Source organism: Schistocerca nitens, chromosome 7, assembly GCF_023898315.1.
Source record: "Schistocerca nitens isolate TAMUIC-IGC-003100 chromosome 7, iqSchNite1.1, whole genome shotgun sequence".
NCBI classification, from domain to species: domain Eukaryota; kingdom Metazoa; phylum Arthropoda; class Insecta; order Orthoptera; family Acrididae; genus Schistocerca; species Schistocerca nitens.
Window position 1 is genome coordinate 585,389,635 of NC_064620.1, and position 13,089 is coordinate 585,402,723.

The 13,089-nt window shown below is 40.5% G+C and overlaps 1 protein-coding gene across 4 annotated transcripts in view; it reads right to left on the minus strand.

The window, feature by feature from the left end:
• LOC126194647 (poly [ADP-ribose] polymerase tankyrase-like) overlaps nt 1-13,089 on the minus strand; it is a 282,846-nt gene that overhangs the window by 160,777 nt on the left and 108,980 nt on the right. For all 4 annotated transcript variants that reach the window (XM_049932830.1, XM_049932829.1, XM_049932828.1 and 1 more), the window contains exons 6-7: nt 12,689-12,890; nt 5,144-5,284 (exon numbers count right to left, since the gene is read on the minus strand). In XM_049932830.1, coding sequence (XP_049788787.1) covers nt 5,144-5,284; nt 12,689-12,890 — 343 coding nt within the window. The remainder of the gene's footprint in view (nt 1-5,143; nt 5,285-12,688; nt 12,891-13,089) is intronic.

Here is a 13,089-nt window from a genome sequence, read left to right on the forward strand (position 1 = left end):
CACAATCAATGTGGCAATTGTAGTCCAATCAGACCCAGACCAGAGCCCAATACACATGGAATGGAATAGTGTGAGCTGCATCCCAAGACTTATGTGCAAGGAAAAAGAGTGTTACTCCTTTGACTGCTGTGGATACTCCGGTGCTCCCTAGGTGTTGAGGAAATGTTGAAATGAGGTCCCTGGGTTTTTCCTTAAATGCTGTCAAAGTGTTTATACACCCCGTCCTGTCCGCCTCTCACTGCAACTGACAAGCTACTTCCGTATTTTGGTGAATAACAAAGTTCCGATTATTTATCATACAACATATGTGCCTCTTTTCATGCAACTATTTGGGGGGGGGGGGAAATCGATATCTTGAATAGTTTATGAAATATGACAATTGTTATGACTACACGATTCCCAATGTGCACGTACGCAAAAGGGCGTGTCGTGCATAGCCATCCAGCTGTTATAAAAAATCAAGAATGAAGTATCATTCTGCTCTCAGTTTTAAACGAAATTTCAATATGTTACCTACATTTCATACACAGTAATGTATGAGCTAAAATCAAGCATATTGGAAGTTTACGCAATGCGTTTTTACCTCTGCAAACTACCTAAAATGTTGTGCAATGTTGTACTTAATTTGATGCAGCACATAGTTTTATTAAAAATGGACCATTAGTATTTCATGGAAGCTGCCAACTCTGCATGGACAGAACTGTGTATACCATGTGCAAATGTTGGTCATATATAAAAATCATTAACTCAAGAACGAAATTAAATATTGTTTCATTTTCAATTTTTAATAAAATTTTGAAATCTCATTTACACACCATACACAACAGCATATGAGCTAAAATCAACCATATGCAAAGTTTACACAGTTTGTTTTTACCTCTGCAAGCTCTTCAAAATATTGTGCAATGTTTTACTTAATTTGATGCAGCACATTAACTATGATGAATAATAAAGAGAAATTCCATCCTTTTTAAACAAAGATGTCAGACTGTAAGATACGCAAAAATCCATTTTTTTCCATCCAATAGTTTTCTTAAAATCGATTGGTAACTGTTTCACAGAGGCCGAACATCACCTTTCAATATAGGTAGTACCATTTGGCGAGCAGTATAGCGACAACAAAGCTACTTGGAATGCAGATAGCGCATCTGTAGCAGAGGAAGGGTTAAACTTTTGCATGCAATTAGTCTTCAGTTCATGAATATGTCACTGAAGTGTCATGAAAATGGGGTCTGCGAAACGAAGTTAAGTGCTGGGTACCCATGCATGGTTCTGGATCAGGACTGATTGTGGTACGACAACAGAAGTGCACAACCTGCATATTCAAGGAAGAGAACTAGAAGCGATTTGTAATGGTCCAACCACATGGCACATTGTAGCTGGAATTCAGTCAAGGCTAAAGATGGGAAGCTATACCAAAGTGAAAGTCACTGCTATACAGTGTATGACTGATCATTTGTCAAACAGAGTTCACCAGCTCACTGGTGGCGATGCAGAAGAGAGTAACAGTCAGTATGGAGCCCTGTGGGACGCTGTCCTCCATTCTCTTGAACCTGTGGAGAACTGAGTAATGCACCAATTCTAACCTGGAACAACTGTGGGGATAAAAATTAACGAATAAAAAGCGGTGGGGAGCCTTTAATGCCCCACTCAAGGAAGGTAAGTAAAATGTGATGGTGTCAAGCTGTGCCTCCTGGAGGGAGGGAGGGAGGGAGGGGGAGGGGAAGAGAGAGGGGGGGGGGGCAATGTGATGTTGGCATTTAGAAAAAGCGCACTGACCCTCCCAGAAACCACACTGACAAGGGGTCAAAAGGCTTCAAGGTTTGAGAACCCAACATAAGCACTGACCTACCATTCTACCACGCAGATTGCAACGCACAATCGCAAGGCTAATCGGAAAGTAGTTATTGACAGATATTAGATCTTTGCCAATTTTAGGGACTGGGACAATGGTACTATTTGGTCATTATGAAGGAAAAACACTTTCTACGCAAATATGGTTGAAGACCTGACTAGATGGAGTCTCTGAGTACATCAGGTGTTGTATTATCTGATTATGAATCTAATCAGTGCCTGGGGCTGTATCGTGTGATGAGTCAAGAGCCTGAAGCAGCTCTCTATCAGTGAAAGGTTCATTATACAATTTGGTGTGACACATGTTGAAGGATAGGTTGATTTCTTCAAATAGTCTTTTCTGTATCTGAAATGTAGCCAGGCAAGAAGAGGATGCTGACTATCACAAGCTGGAATGCAACGTGTTCAGCAAAGATTGATGCATCAGTTCAAATATCACCATGAGGGAAAAGATCTGGAGTAGTTGTTGATCTCTGGTGGCTCAGAGACTACAGAGCTTCGCCAACATCTGGGATAAAGAGGTGTATGATACTAAAGATGAGGTTTAGCTATCTCAGCATTCCTTCTTACTGTATTTAATTAGATAGTGAGCCTTAAGACTGAAGCTGTTTGAAAGTTATGAGTGTGGTCTTCGAAGGATAATACTTGAGATGTTGCAGGGCCCTTCGATGACCCTGAATAGCTTTTGCAATGCCTTTGGTCCACCACAGCACTGGCCAGGACCTGATGAAATGGGAATAGCACTACCAGTGGCATGGACAATCACATCACAGACATTTCCCACAACCTCATAAATGCAATCTGGCATGGGTGGTGAAGTTTCCACCACCAGGAAAACATATGCCTAAAGTGCTGGCATATAAATACCTACATCACGAGCATGAAATACGGCTTCCACTGCAGTGGAAACACAAGAATCTCTCCTCAATAGTGCAAATGAATGTGCCGGTATCTATCTTGTAGTGTTGCTGTCCTCAACGTATGTGATGTATGAAGAGAATTCCTCACCTTTCCAAATGTTCATGTAGTTCTTCATCTATCGGTAACATTAGGTCCCAATGAAAAAGTAATCCCTGTAAAATATTGAGTTTCTTATAGGAAGTGATGTGACAGGTACATCGCCAAGTTTTTTTTTTTTTTTTTTTTTTTTTTTTTTTTTTTTTTTTTTTAATGAGAGTAATGGTCAGAACTGGGTAGGATTTTCCATCTCAATTAAGGTAGATTCACTTCACAATTTAAGGAGGGCCTAAGAGTTTGCCGAATACATTTCAATATTCTACATGAATAACATTGGTTTTCAGTTCGGAGGAATCATAGTGTCAGTGCTGTTACCTCCTTCCTATTTGCACGTAGTATAAGGTACCATTGCTCAAAAGAGGCTATGTAGTAATCTATCACCTCAAGTCTTGAAATATGAATAAAAGTTACAGTTCTTTCTTGAAGGGACAGTTGAGAATTCTTAATATATATTATGCAATCGCATAATTGATGGCCATTGCAAATTTACTTTGGAATAGTATTATGGCACACAAAAAGATTTAGCTGACAATGAAAGAGTGAACAATTACAATTATCACAAGATGATCTGTATGTGAGTCGTCGTCGTCATTTCGTAAATCAAGATGCAGTTTGTCCAAAATTTGCAAGCATAGGACAGATGATGAAACTGGTGGTACAAATAGGAAACTTTCTGCAGCATCAATTTCAAAAATTTTTGCTGGAACTGAACAAAGAGTATGGAGATGGTTCAAATGTCTCTGAGCACTATGCGACTTAACTTCTGAGGTCATCAGTTACCTAGAACTTAGAACTAATTAAACCTAACTAACCTAAGGACATCACACACCTCCATGCCCAAGGCAGGATTGGAACCTGTGACCGTGGCGGTCGCTCGGCTCCAGACTGGAGCGCCTAGAACTGCAAAACCACTCCGGCCAGCAGTATGGAGATGTTATGTGTAACTGTGAAGTACATTGCTTAAGTCAAAGGGCATGCCTAGAACAATTTTTCGAGAATTTCTGAAGGAAAAGGAAAGCACTAAGGCAAACTAGAAGATTCGGACTGGCTTCCACACCTCACATTTTTCGTGAACTTTGCTGCACATATGAACACCCACAGTAACATGTTGCATGGAGAGAAGTAACTTATTTCTGATTTGAAGGGGAAAGTCAATGAACATAAAAAAAAACCACTCCATTGTGGAGGAGACAACATCTGACAAAGAACACCGTCCATTTCCCTAAGCTCTCTTTTGTTAAAGAAAATGTGAATTTTGAAGACATCACTGTAGCACTGAAAGGAGTGAATTAGAGGAATAGTTTTCTAAATGTTTTTGGAACACTGACAATCTAAAATCTGTGTCTGAGCTATCTTTGAGACACATTTTACCATTTCAATTCAAAATGCCCCTGTGCATGTACAGATGGAAGTAATTGATCTGGAACATAATTCCTATTTTAATGACAAATTCTTTTATGTTATAACCATCCAGGAGTACTACGAAGTTTTTTTCGGGAAAAGTTTCCATGTCTCCATAATGAGGCTGCAGACATGATATCAATGTTTCAATCAATATATGTATGTGAAAGATTTATTTTTATTATGAAACCCAACAAGTCACAATTATGTGGCCATCTGAGTAACAAAAATCTGCACAACTAGTTGCGTCTCTCTGTGTGCTGATGGTTTTTGTTGCATGTAAATTGTATATGCCTTGAGCAAACCAAAAACAGTTAAATAATATTGAAAATTGGTTTTGTCTGTGGTCTATGTAATTGAGAAATGTGAAACCAAGCCGCATGCCATTCAATGTTCCTTGCACGACAGCACTGCCATTTACTGTGGCATGATCGCTGTATCCCCTTCTTCCAGCTCAGACAGCTTGTTGTAGTAGTGGCAGAGTGTGGTCATACGAGAGAGCTCTCCATACACGCAAGAGCTCCACAAGCATGTGGAATTCTCAGCTACTCTTGATCTACACTATAACATTAGCTTTTCAACAGACAGTTTAAAAGTTTTTAACTCTTTCACTAAAACATATAGCCTGGCAAACAATGCAAACGGCCTACAACAAATGAAATTCTGCAATTCTAGAAGCGATAAAAATAGTAACCAAATCCTGTGTGGAATTCCTCTATTGTAACTTAAGAAGTTACCACTCTTGCTCCTCTCTTACTCCTTACTAAAAATACAGCAGAAAAATAAATACTACGATTTTATGATGAGAAATTATCCATTCTTATTAAGAACCTTTGCAACATAAAAATTATTTATATTTCAAAAAACATACCTTGTAAAATTTTAAGAACATTCTCCGTAGCAACCTGTGTAGCAGTATATCCTTGTAAGGAAACAATGTTTGGGTCAACATTATACGACAATAAAATGCGGCAAGCTTGAAGATTATCATCACGTGCGCATCGGTGAAGAGCTGAAAAGAACAGTAACATATATTTATGCACAGGACTGACATTTCAAAATCACATGCACTGTAAACAATATAAGTGACATATAGAATGAGGAATATTATAGGAAAAAATATACACAGAAATGTTCAGATTAATACAAACCCTTATGAATATAATGTGTAAAATTATAACAACTGCTTTCATATTTCTTATTACCAAATCTAAAGCAAATTTTTTCTTGATGTTCCAGATATATTACAGTTTTCAGCTATAAGCAACCTTATTGCTTCTATGAGTTTTGTAACATCTGCCTACTTTCATTAGTCTTTCTTATCTCTTGGACTTCAACAAACAAATATCTTGGTCCTTCTATCAACTATATGCTTGGCTATATGCCTGGTTAACCTGCATTATATTTCCAATACAGTCATAAGTAGATTTGCCATCCCTGTCCAGATCCATCCACACCTATATTTCACAAGAGCTCAAATTTCTCCAATTTCCCTTCATGATCTATTGGCAAGATTTATGTGGAAGGCAGTAATGTGTAGCCTGACTCTTCTTCGAATGAAGACTCATGGAATTTTAGCAGTAAACCTCTCAATGATGCATAATGCCCTCTTGGAGTGTATTCCATTACAATTTGATGAGCATCTTTGTGGTGCACTCACATTTATGAAGCAAATCATGACAAAACTGTTGTTATTCTTTGGAGTTTCTATATCTTTTCAATCAATCTTACCTGGTATACGTCCAAAGACAAGCAATATTCAGTTGAACGAAGGTTTTGTAAGCTGCCTCTTGAAAGAGTGAATACAATACCCTGAGAATTATTCCAACGATTCTCACCCCAGCATCTGCTGCTTCTACAAACAGTTCGTGGATTTTTCCACTTTAGGTCTCACTAGATGTGTATTACCAGATATTTTATGGGTTTTGCAATTTCCAGTGACTGACTGGAAATTATATAGTAAAAAAATAATGAGCATTTCAACCTACTTATGCGCAATACGGCACATTTATTAACATTGAGGGTCAACTGCCAGTCCCTGAAAAAAGTGTTACACCACAGCAGGTTTCACTGTGTTTTGTTACAGTTTTCTAGAGTTCGGTTATTTCTATAAACAAAAGCAACATACATGAAGACAGGCACCCACACATTAACCAAAATTCCACTGTATTATCATCTTCTTATTGGTTTTTTCACTTTGATATAACCCTGTTTTCATGTTCATTTTATTTCGTTTTTCCTGCACTTACTCAGTTTTCATCCTTTTTTTTCACTATACTTCATATTCTTCTTTATCTTCGGGTAATTGTGGTATTCCCCCGCCCCCTCCTCCCTCTCTCTCTCTCTCTCTCTCTCTCTCTCTCTCTCTCTCTCACACACACACACACACACACACACACACATACATACAAAATCGACAGAAGTTTGGAATATCAGAGTGGACTACAATTTCTTATAGTACATCCGTATTATCAAAATAAATATAATTCCTCCTCCTGAAAACAAGCACAATTTTGGTTAGTTACAAAAAATCATTACAAAACAAAGCAGGATCTCTCCTAAGTGTAAATCCTGAAAACAAAAACAGTGAAAATGTTTAGCTCATGACGACGATTATTAGTCTTTAGCAGTGAGTCTGTCCTCCCTGCAAACGGACGAGGTTCTTCCACTCAGTGAGGCATGCTTGGGATGAGAGCATCAAGTTTATCTTTGAGTGTGAGGTGCCACTCCTCAATGGCAGCTTCAGTGAGGTCCTGAAGATTGTCAGGTGGTCACCTTTAACAGGTCCCACACATCCTCAAGTGCATTCATGTCTGGGATCTGTGATGGCCAATGCATTCAATGTTTGTTGCATCTTTGAACATACCGAGAGACTGCTAGAGTACGGTGCAATCTGGCTTTGTCATCGACTAGCATGAAGTTGTCACCGACTTCACATCTGCAGGGCCTTACAATCACCTATAGGACCTCTTGAAGGTAACAGGGACATGTCAAATTGCCGTAGATGGGAATTAGAGAGGTCAGTCATTCCATCATTATTGCTGCCCAGAACATTGCACTTTCATTTGCAAAAAGATGCACTTCTTGAACATACCACGATTCCTGGTGCCATATAGTGCTTCTATAAACCTTGACACCTCTAGTGTCCGGTCACAAAGCAACCCTGGTCTTGGCGGCAAACGTGACATTACTCCATTCTGCAATGGTCCAATGTTGATGTGCAAGAGCCCAGGTTCTTCGATTGCGTCAGTTCCTTTGGTTCAGTGTAAAACTTCTAAATGGCCATCTTGAATGAAGACCACCATGATGCAATCTTCTATGCAGTGATTGGTCTGAGATACGAATCCCTGTTGCCCAGGAAAAGTCATTTCCAATGTGTATCTGGCAGTTGATGTTGGGCACCTGCGAGCTGACAGTTGGAGGGAATGATCCTGCATTGGTGCTGTCACACAATGACGACCTCTGCGAGCTCTATCATTCACATTTCCTGTCTCTCTCTGTATTTTCTCAACACCTTAAGATACACCACTGTGAGTGACATGTAACCGGTCGGCAACATCTCTCTGTGTATGACGTATTGAAAGTAAAGCCACTATTGGCCTCTATCAAAGTGTTGTATGTGTCTATGTGGTATGTTACTGCAGTGCTGAATACGAACTGAAAGAAGCTGTTGCTGATACTGGTCTGCTCATGTTGTGCCACTGTGGTAGCGGTACGTTTACATGACTGAGAAATGGCCACAAAGCATGCCAGTAGTAAACACTGTTCAGTATATGGACTAACTGGATAATGCATGAAATGCAAAGGTCAATGAGACCTCTAGTATCATAGACTAAATTTTATGATAGTATTCCAAACTTATCTTAAGCAGTGTATTCTTTATCCTCCACTATGGGTTCTTGCTCCTTTCATCTCCAACAATACAGAAAAATTTATCTTATCCCTAGCCAGAACCCAGTTGTTCATACTGTTTCAGCATTGTTGCCTAGCTCATGGAATCTCCCAAAATGACCTGACTCTTAAACTACCCATCTCTATCTGCACCCTGCCCTGCCACATAGCAATCCATCTGTTTAAATTCCATGAGTCTATCACCCTCACTGAACAACTGCTGCTCCACCCACACAGCCCTCCTGCTCTGCAATCCCAAATTCCTGCATTCCATCTCTCAGATAGAACCCTTGCCCTCCAGGGACTAGGGCAGCATGTACATCACCTCAAAAAATTGTCCAAGCTATTCATCTCACATTCCTATCTTGGACTAACATTAACCACCACCACTACAAGAGCCTCCCATCAAACCACCTCTGCATCCTCTCATAGTTGCCAAACCCTATCTTACAGACACATTGCATTTGCACATCCTCAGAATCCCTCCTACCACCTATAGAACCCAGAGACTAAACAGACCCGCACCCTGTCGTCAAAGGCCACAGCTCCACAGAAGTAGCAGTCCTTTCCAAAGGCCTTATCTTTTGCCCCATTCCCATATTAAATCATGCTGGACATGACCAGAAGCTCCTCTCTTTCTCATAGTCCCTACAATGGAAAAACTTTTGCCACTAACCCTACGTTTCAGACTTTCTAACTAAAAACCAGAATGAACCTGGCCTTAATCAATTTATTCCATCTAAATATGATCTATCCCCATTGCCCACAAAAATCAACCCATGTCCACTTTCCAGAATTTCCTAACGTCTAACCTTGCCTTGTCATCTTTCCTCAAATCCCTCAGCATGGGCACCAACCACAACTCTGCACAAATAATTGCAATCTACCACCTAAAAACAGATCAAGCTAATCTTACCTGCCAACAAAGGCTCCACCACTGTGGTTATGAAATGCAGGGATTATCTGGTAGAGGGACTCAGCCAGTTGTCAGATACATCCATTTGTAACCCATGCCACAGTAAGCCCTTTCCAGAAATCTGGCAGCATATTCAGTCCAACTTCAAATCCCTAGGCCCGTCCCAGAGCCCTGTGTCTACCTCCATTCTCACCCCCAACACTCCCTGCACTCCTACCTTCCACATGCTTTCTGAAGCACACAAACCCAACCACCCCAGAAACTCCTTTGTGGCTACTTATAGCACCCCCACATATGGAATTTCTGCTTTCTGGATCAACATCTTCAACCTACACCCCATAACCTACACTCCTATATAAAGACACTAACCACTCCCTCAACTGACTCTCTACAGTTTCCGTCCCTTTGGAGCATGGCACCCTACTCATCCCTATCAACACCACCTTCATCTACAGTAACCTCCTCAATGACCATAGCCTGCTATTGAACGCTCGTTTTCTAACTCCAAACTTATAACCCCCATCCTCGATGCCATGACCAACTACATCCTCACCCACTATCACTTCTCCTTTGAAGGCATTATCTGCAGAACATCCATGGGAACCCACATGGCACCGTTCTATGCCAATCTATTCATGGGCCATCTCAAAGAATCCTTCCAGCTATCAGAATCCCCATCTAGTCCAGAAATAGGTCTCATTATATGAATGCATGGTGTCTGTTCTTTCGGACATGACTGAAAGGAAAGGCACCATGCAGAATCTACAGCTTTGAAACATTAAATGTAAATTGAAGGGATCTTCTGTCAGCTGCAGTGGGACATTACGCGGAATCAGAAGCAACGAGTGAAAATGTGTACCAGACCAGGATTCGAAGCCGGAATCTCCTACTTAGTAGGCAGGTGGGTTAACCACTGCATCATCCAGGACATAGCATCACTGCAAATGCACGGACTACCCTGGCATGCCTCACGGCCGATCCACATTCCCACTGAACACCACCTATCTGCAGTCCCTGTCCATTGACTCCATGTTCGCTACTCTGAGATTCCCACAGGAGAGTGGACGTATTTTGCATTGGCACTGAAGGTGACCCATTACCTGGCTGACCGTATCAATTATATGAATGCACACAGTCTGTTCTTTCAAACATGTCCCAGATGGCAAAGAAGGTAATGAACTTACCTGGTAAGCAGGAGATCCCAGGTTTGAATCCCAATCTGTTATACATTTTTGTCATTGTTGCTGATTCCTCTTAATGTTCCGCTGGAGTTGGCAGCAGTGATCCCCTCCAATTCACATTTAATGTTCCACAGCTGCAGATTCTGTGCGGTGTCTGTTCTTTCAGACATGTCCAAAAGAGCAGACAGCACGCGCTCATATAACTGATACGCCTAGCTGGGCAATGGATCCACTTTCTTCAGTGCAGATGCACAAATATGCCCAACCTCCTGTGGGAATCACAGAGTAGCAAACATGGAGTCAATGGACAGGGAATGACTGACAGGTGGTGTTCGTTGGGAATGTGAGTCGGCCGTGATGCACGCCGAAATAATCTGCACATTTGCGATAATGATGTGTTCTGGATGGCGCAGTGGTTAACGAACCTGCCTAGTAATCAGGAGATCCTGGGTTCAAATCCCTTTTTGATACACTTTTCACATGTCGCCGCTGATTCTGTGTAACATCCCACTGCAGTTGACAGCAGTGTTCCCCTTCAATTTACATTTAAGGTCTCTCATGCCTAGGCTCCCTAGCCACCAACCATGGGCCACATACCCAGTTTTGGGCTACATAGTAGCACCCCTCCTCAGGACTCTGTACCACCCAGCATTTGAATCATAGTCTCCACCAGGATTCCGACAAACTCTCGTCATGGCTTGAAATGAGGGATATCATTCCCACTTCTCTCATTGTGGTTTTGCACCGTCCGCACATATTCTTGTAACCCCCCCCCCCCCCCCCATCTGAACCCCCATTACTCATTCTGGCAATGGTTGTTGCTTGCTTCGGATGTGGTTGCAGTTGGCCCTAGCATCCAGTGATGTGTGGATGAGTTGTGCATGTGTTTTGTTTTGTACATATCTTAGCTAATAATACCTAGAAGTCTTTATCAATGTGCCTGTCTGCTCACTCAACATCTCCTCTATGTGGTGAGTAGTGGTCTACCCTTTCCATATTATTGTTAAAAAATATAGATTCACACTCATCACATACAGGAGGTGCTGAATGGTGGCAGGCAACCACACACTGTTATTGCAATCTGGATTTTCCATTGTATGAGTATACAGTAGGTCTGCTAAATAAAACTGAATAAGCAATAATATTTGAAGAAGTAAACTATAACCGTTGTGATTTCTAATAATGGGATAGCAAAACTAACCACAGACAAAACAGATTGTTCCATAAAATTGTGTGTGAACTGCTGGATGTCTCCAACTTGCTGCCATGATATTTCAGTGCAGAGTCTTCTTGCCATCTTGAGGTGAACACTAATGAAAATGCACTGACCTCACGTCTTTAAGACCCCACTGGCACTTGGGGGATGTATTCAGTTGGCATTGTCCACATGCTGCTTGAGTGCATGTGCTACTGCTGCAAGTCTGAGCACTGCGCTGCATGCCCTTCATGGTGAAAGCTCACCTCAACAAAAAACGGCTATCAGTGTCCCTTATTAATTTAGATGGCAGCTTTCAGTTAAACTCTGCATGGAATCCTGTCATAGAAAAACCTCCTCATAGCCAGCATTGTTCTGTAATTGTACTGTATGAAGAAAATTTGATATGTATATGGCAAGTTTTCACGAGAGAGGGCATGTAGTGCAATGCCGACTTGCAAGAGAATTGCATGTGCTTAAGTTGCATATGCACGACGTGAGCTGGATAAACAATGCACGTGATGGCAGGATCTTAAATACATGAGCTCAGTGCATTTTCGTCAGTATTCACCTGAAGACAGCCAAAAACTCTGCACCGAAATATCGTGGCAGCAAGTTGCAGACATTTGGCAGTTTGCCCAAAATTTTATGGAACAGTTTTCATGCCGTTTTACAACACTCAGATGAGAAGCTAAGTTTTTACTTATTTAAAAAAAATTGTAAACCATTAATAATAATTGAACATACATTTAGTAAATAATTATGAATGCAATATAAAACTGAATAAAAGGCTTAGAAAATTCTGTATGCAATATAGAGGGCCAATGGTATTTAAATTTGTGAACCAAGAAACTTCAATCAAATTTGTTAATAGTTCAGATTTATGCAATGTTTCCCCTCTCACCCCACATTTATAATGAATAATCACTGTTTCTCCTAAGTTTGAATTAATATCAAATAATAAATCATATGTGTACTACTAAACAGCTTTTTATTAATAAAATTACTGTCTTATGAGGAAAACACGTAGCATAGAATTATGAGCCCTTTACATACTGTCAGAAGATTTAGCCTCTGTGCACATTGCGACATATGTAGTGTTAGGCCACATTTTCATGTGATTTTTACTATAAGCTTTTCTGTCATCGGAAAATGAACACAGTATCTTCTTACAACAAACAGTTTTTAATAAATGTGTTCTTAGTTCTTTAACTGAAGAGTTCAACTAAATACCTGTCTGTCCTAATCCATCGACGGCATTAATTTTTGCTCCATGGCTTAGCAGTGCGCCTAATACATCATAATGTGAGTTGTCAGCTGCTATATGCAATGGAGTAAGAAAGTCTTTATTCTTTTCATTCAGATGAGCTCCTTTCCGAATAAGTGTCTCCATGACTTGCTTTCTTTTAGGATAAGGTGAAGCAACAGCACAATGCTGTGAAAGAGAGAGAGAGAGAGAGAGAGAGGTATAATTGTGTAGCTCATGGGAATAAAAATAAAAATAGTACACACACACACACACACACACACACACACACACACACAGTTAAGTTTTATAGTAGCTCTAAGAATTTTCAATCTGAAATTACAATAAAAGATTATTTGTATCACAGTGGGTAGCAATCACACATTCT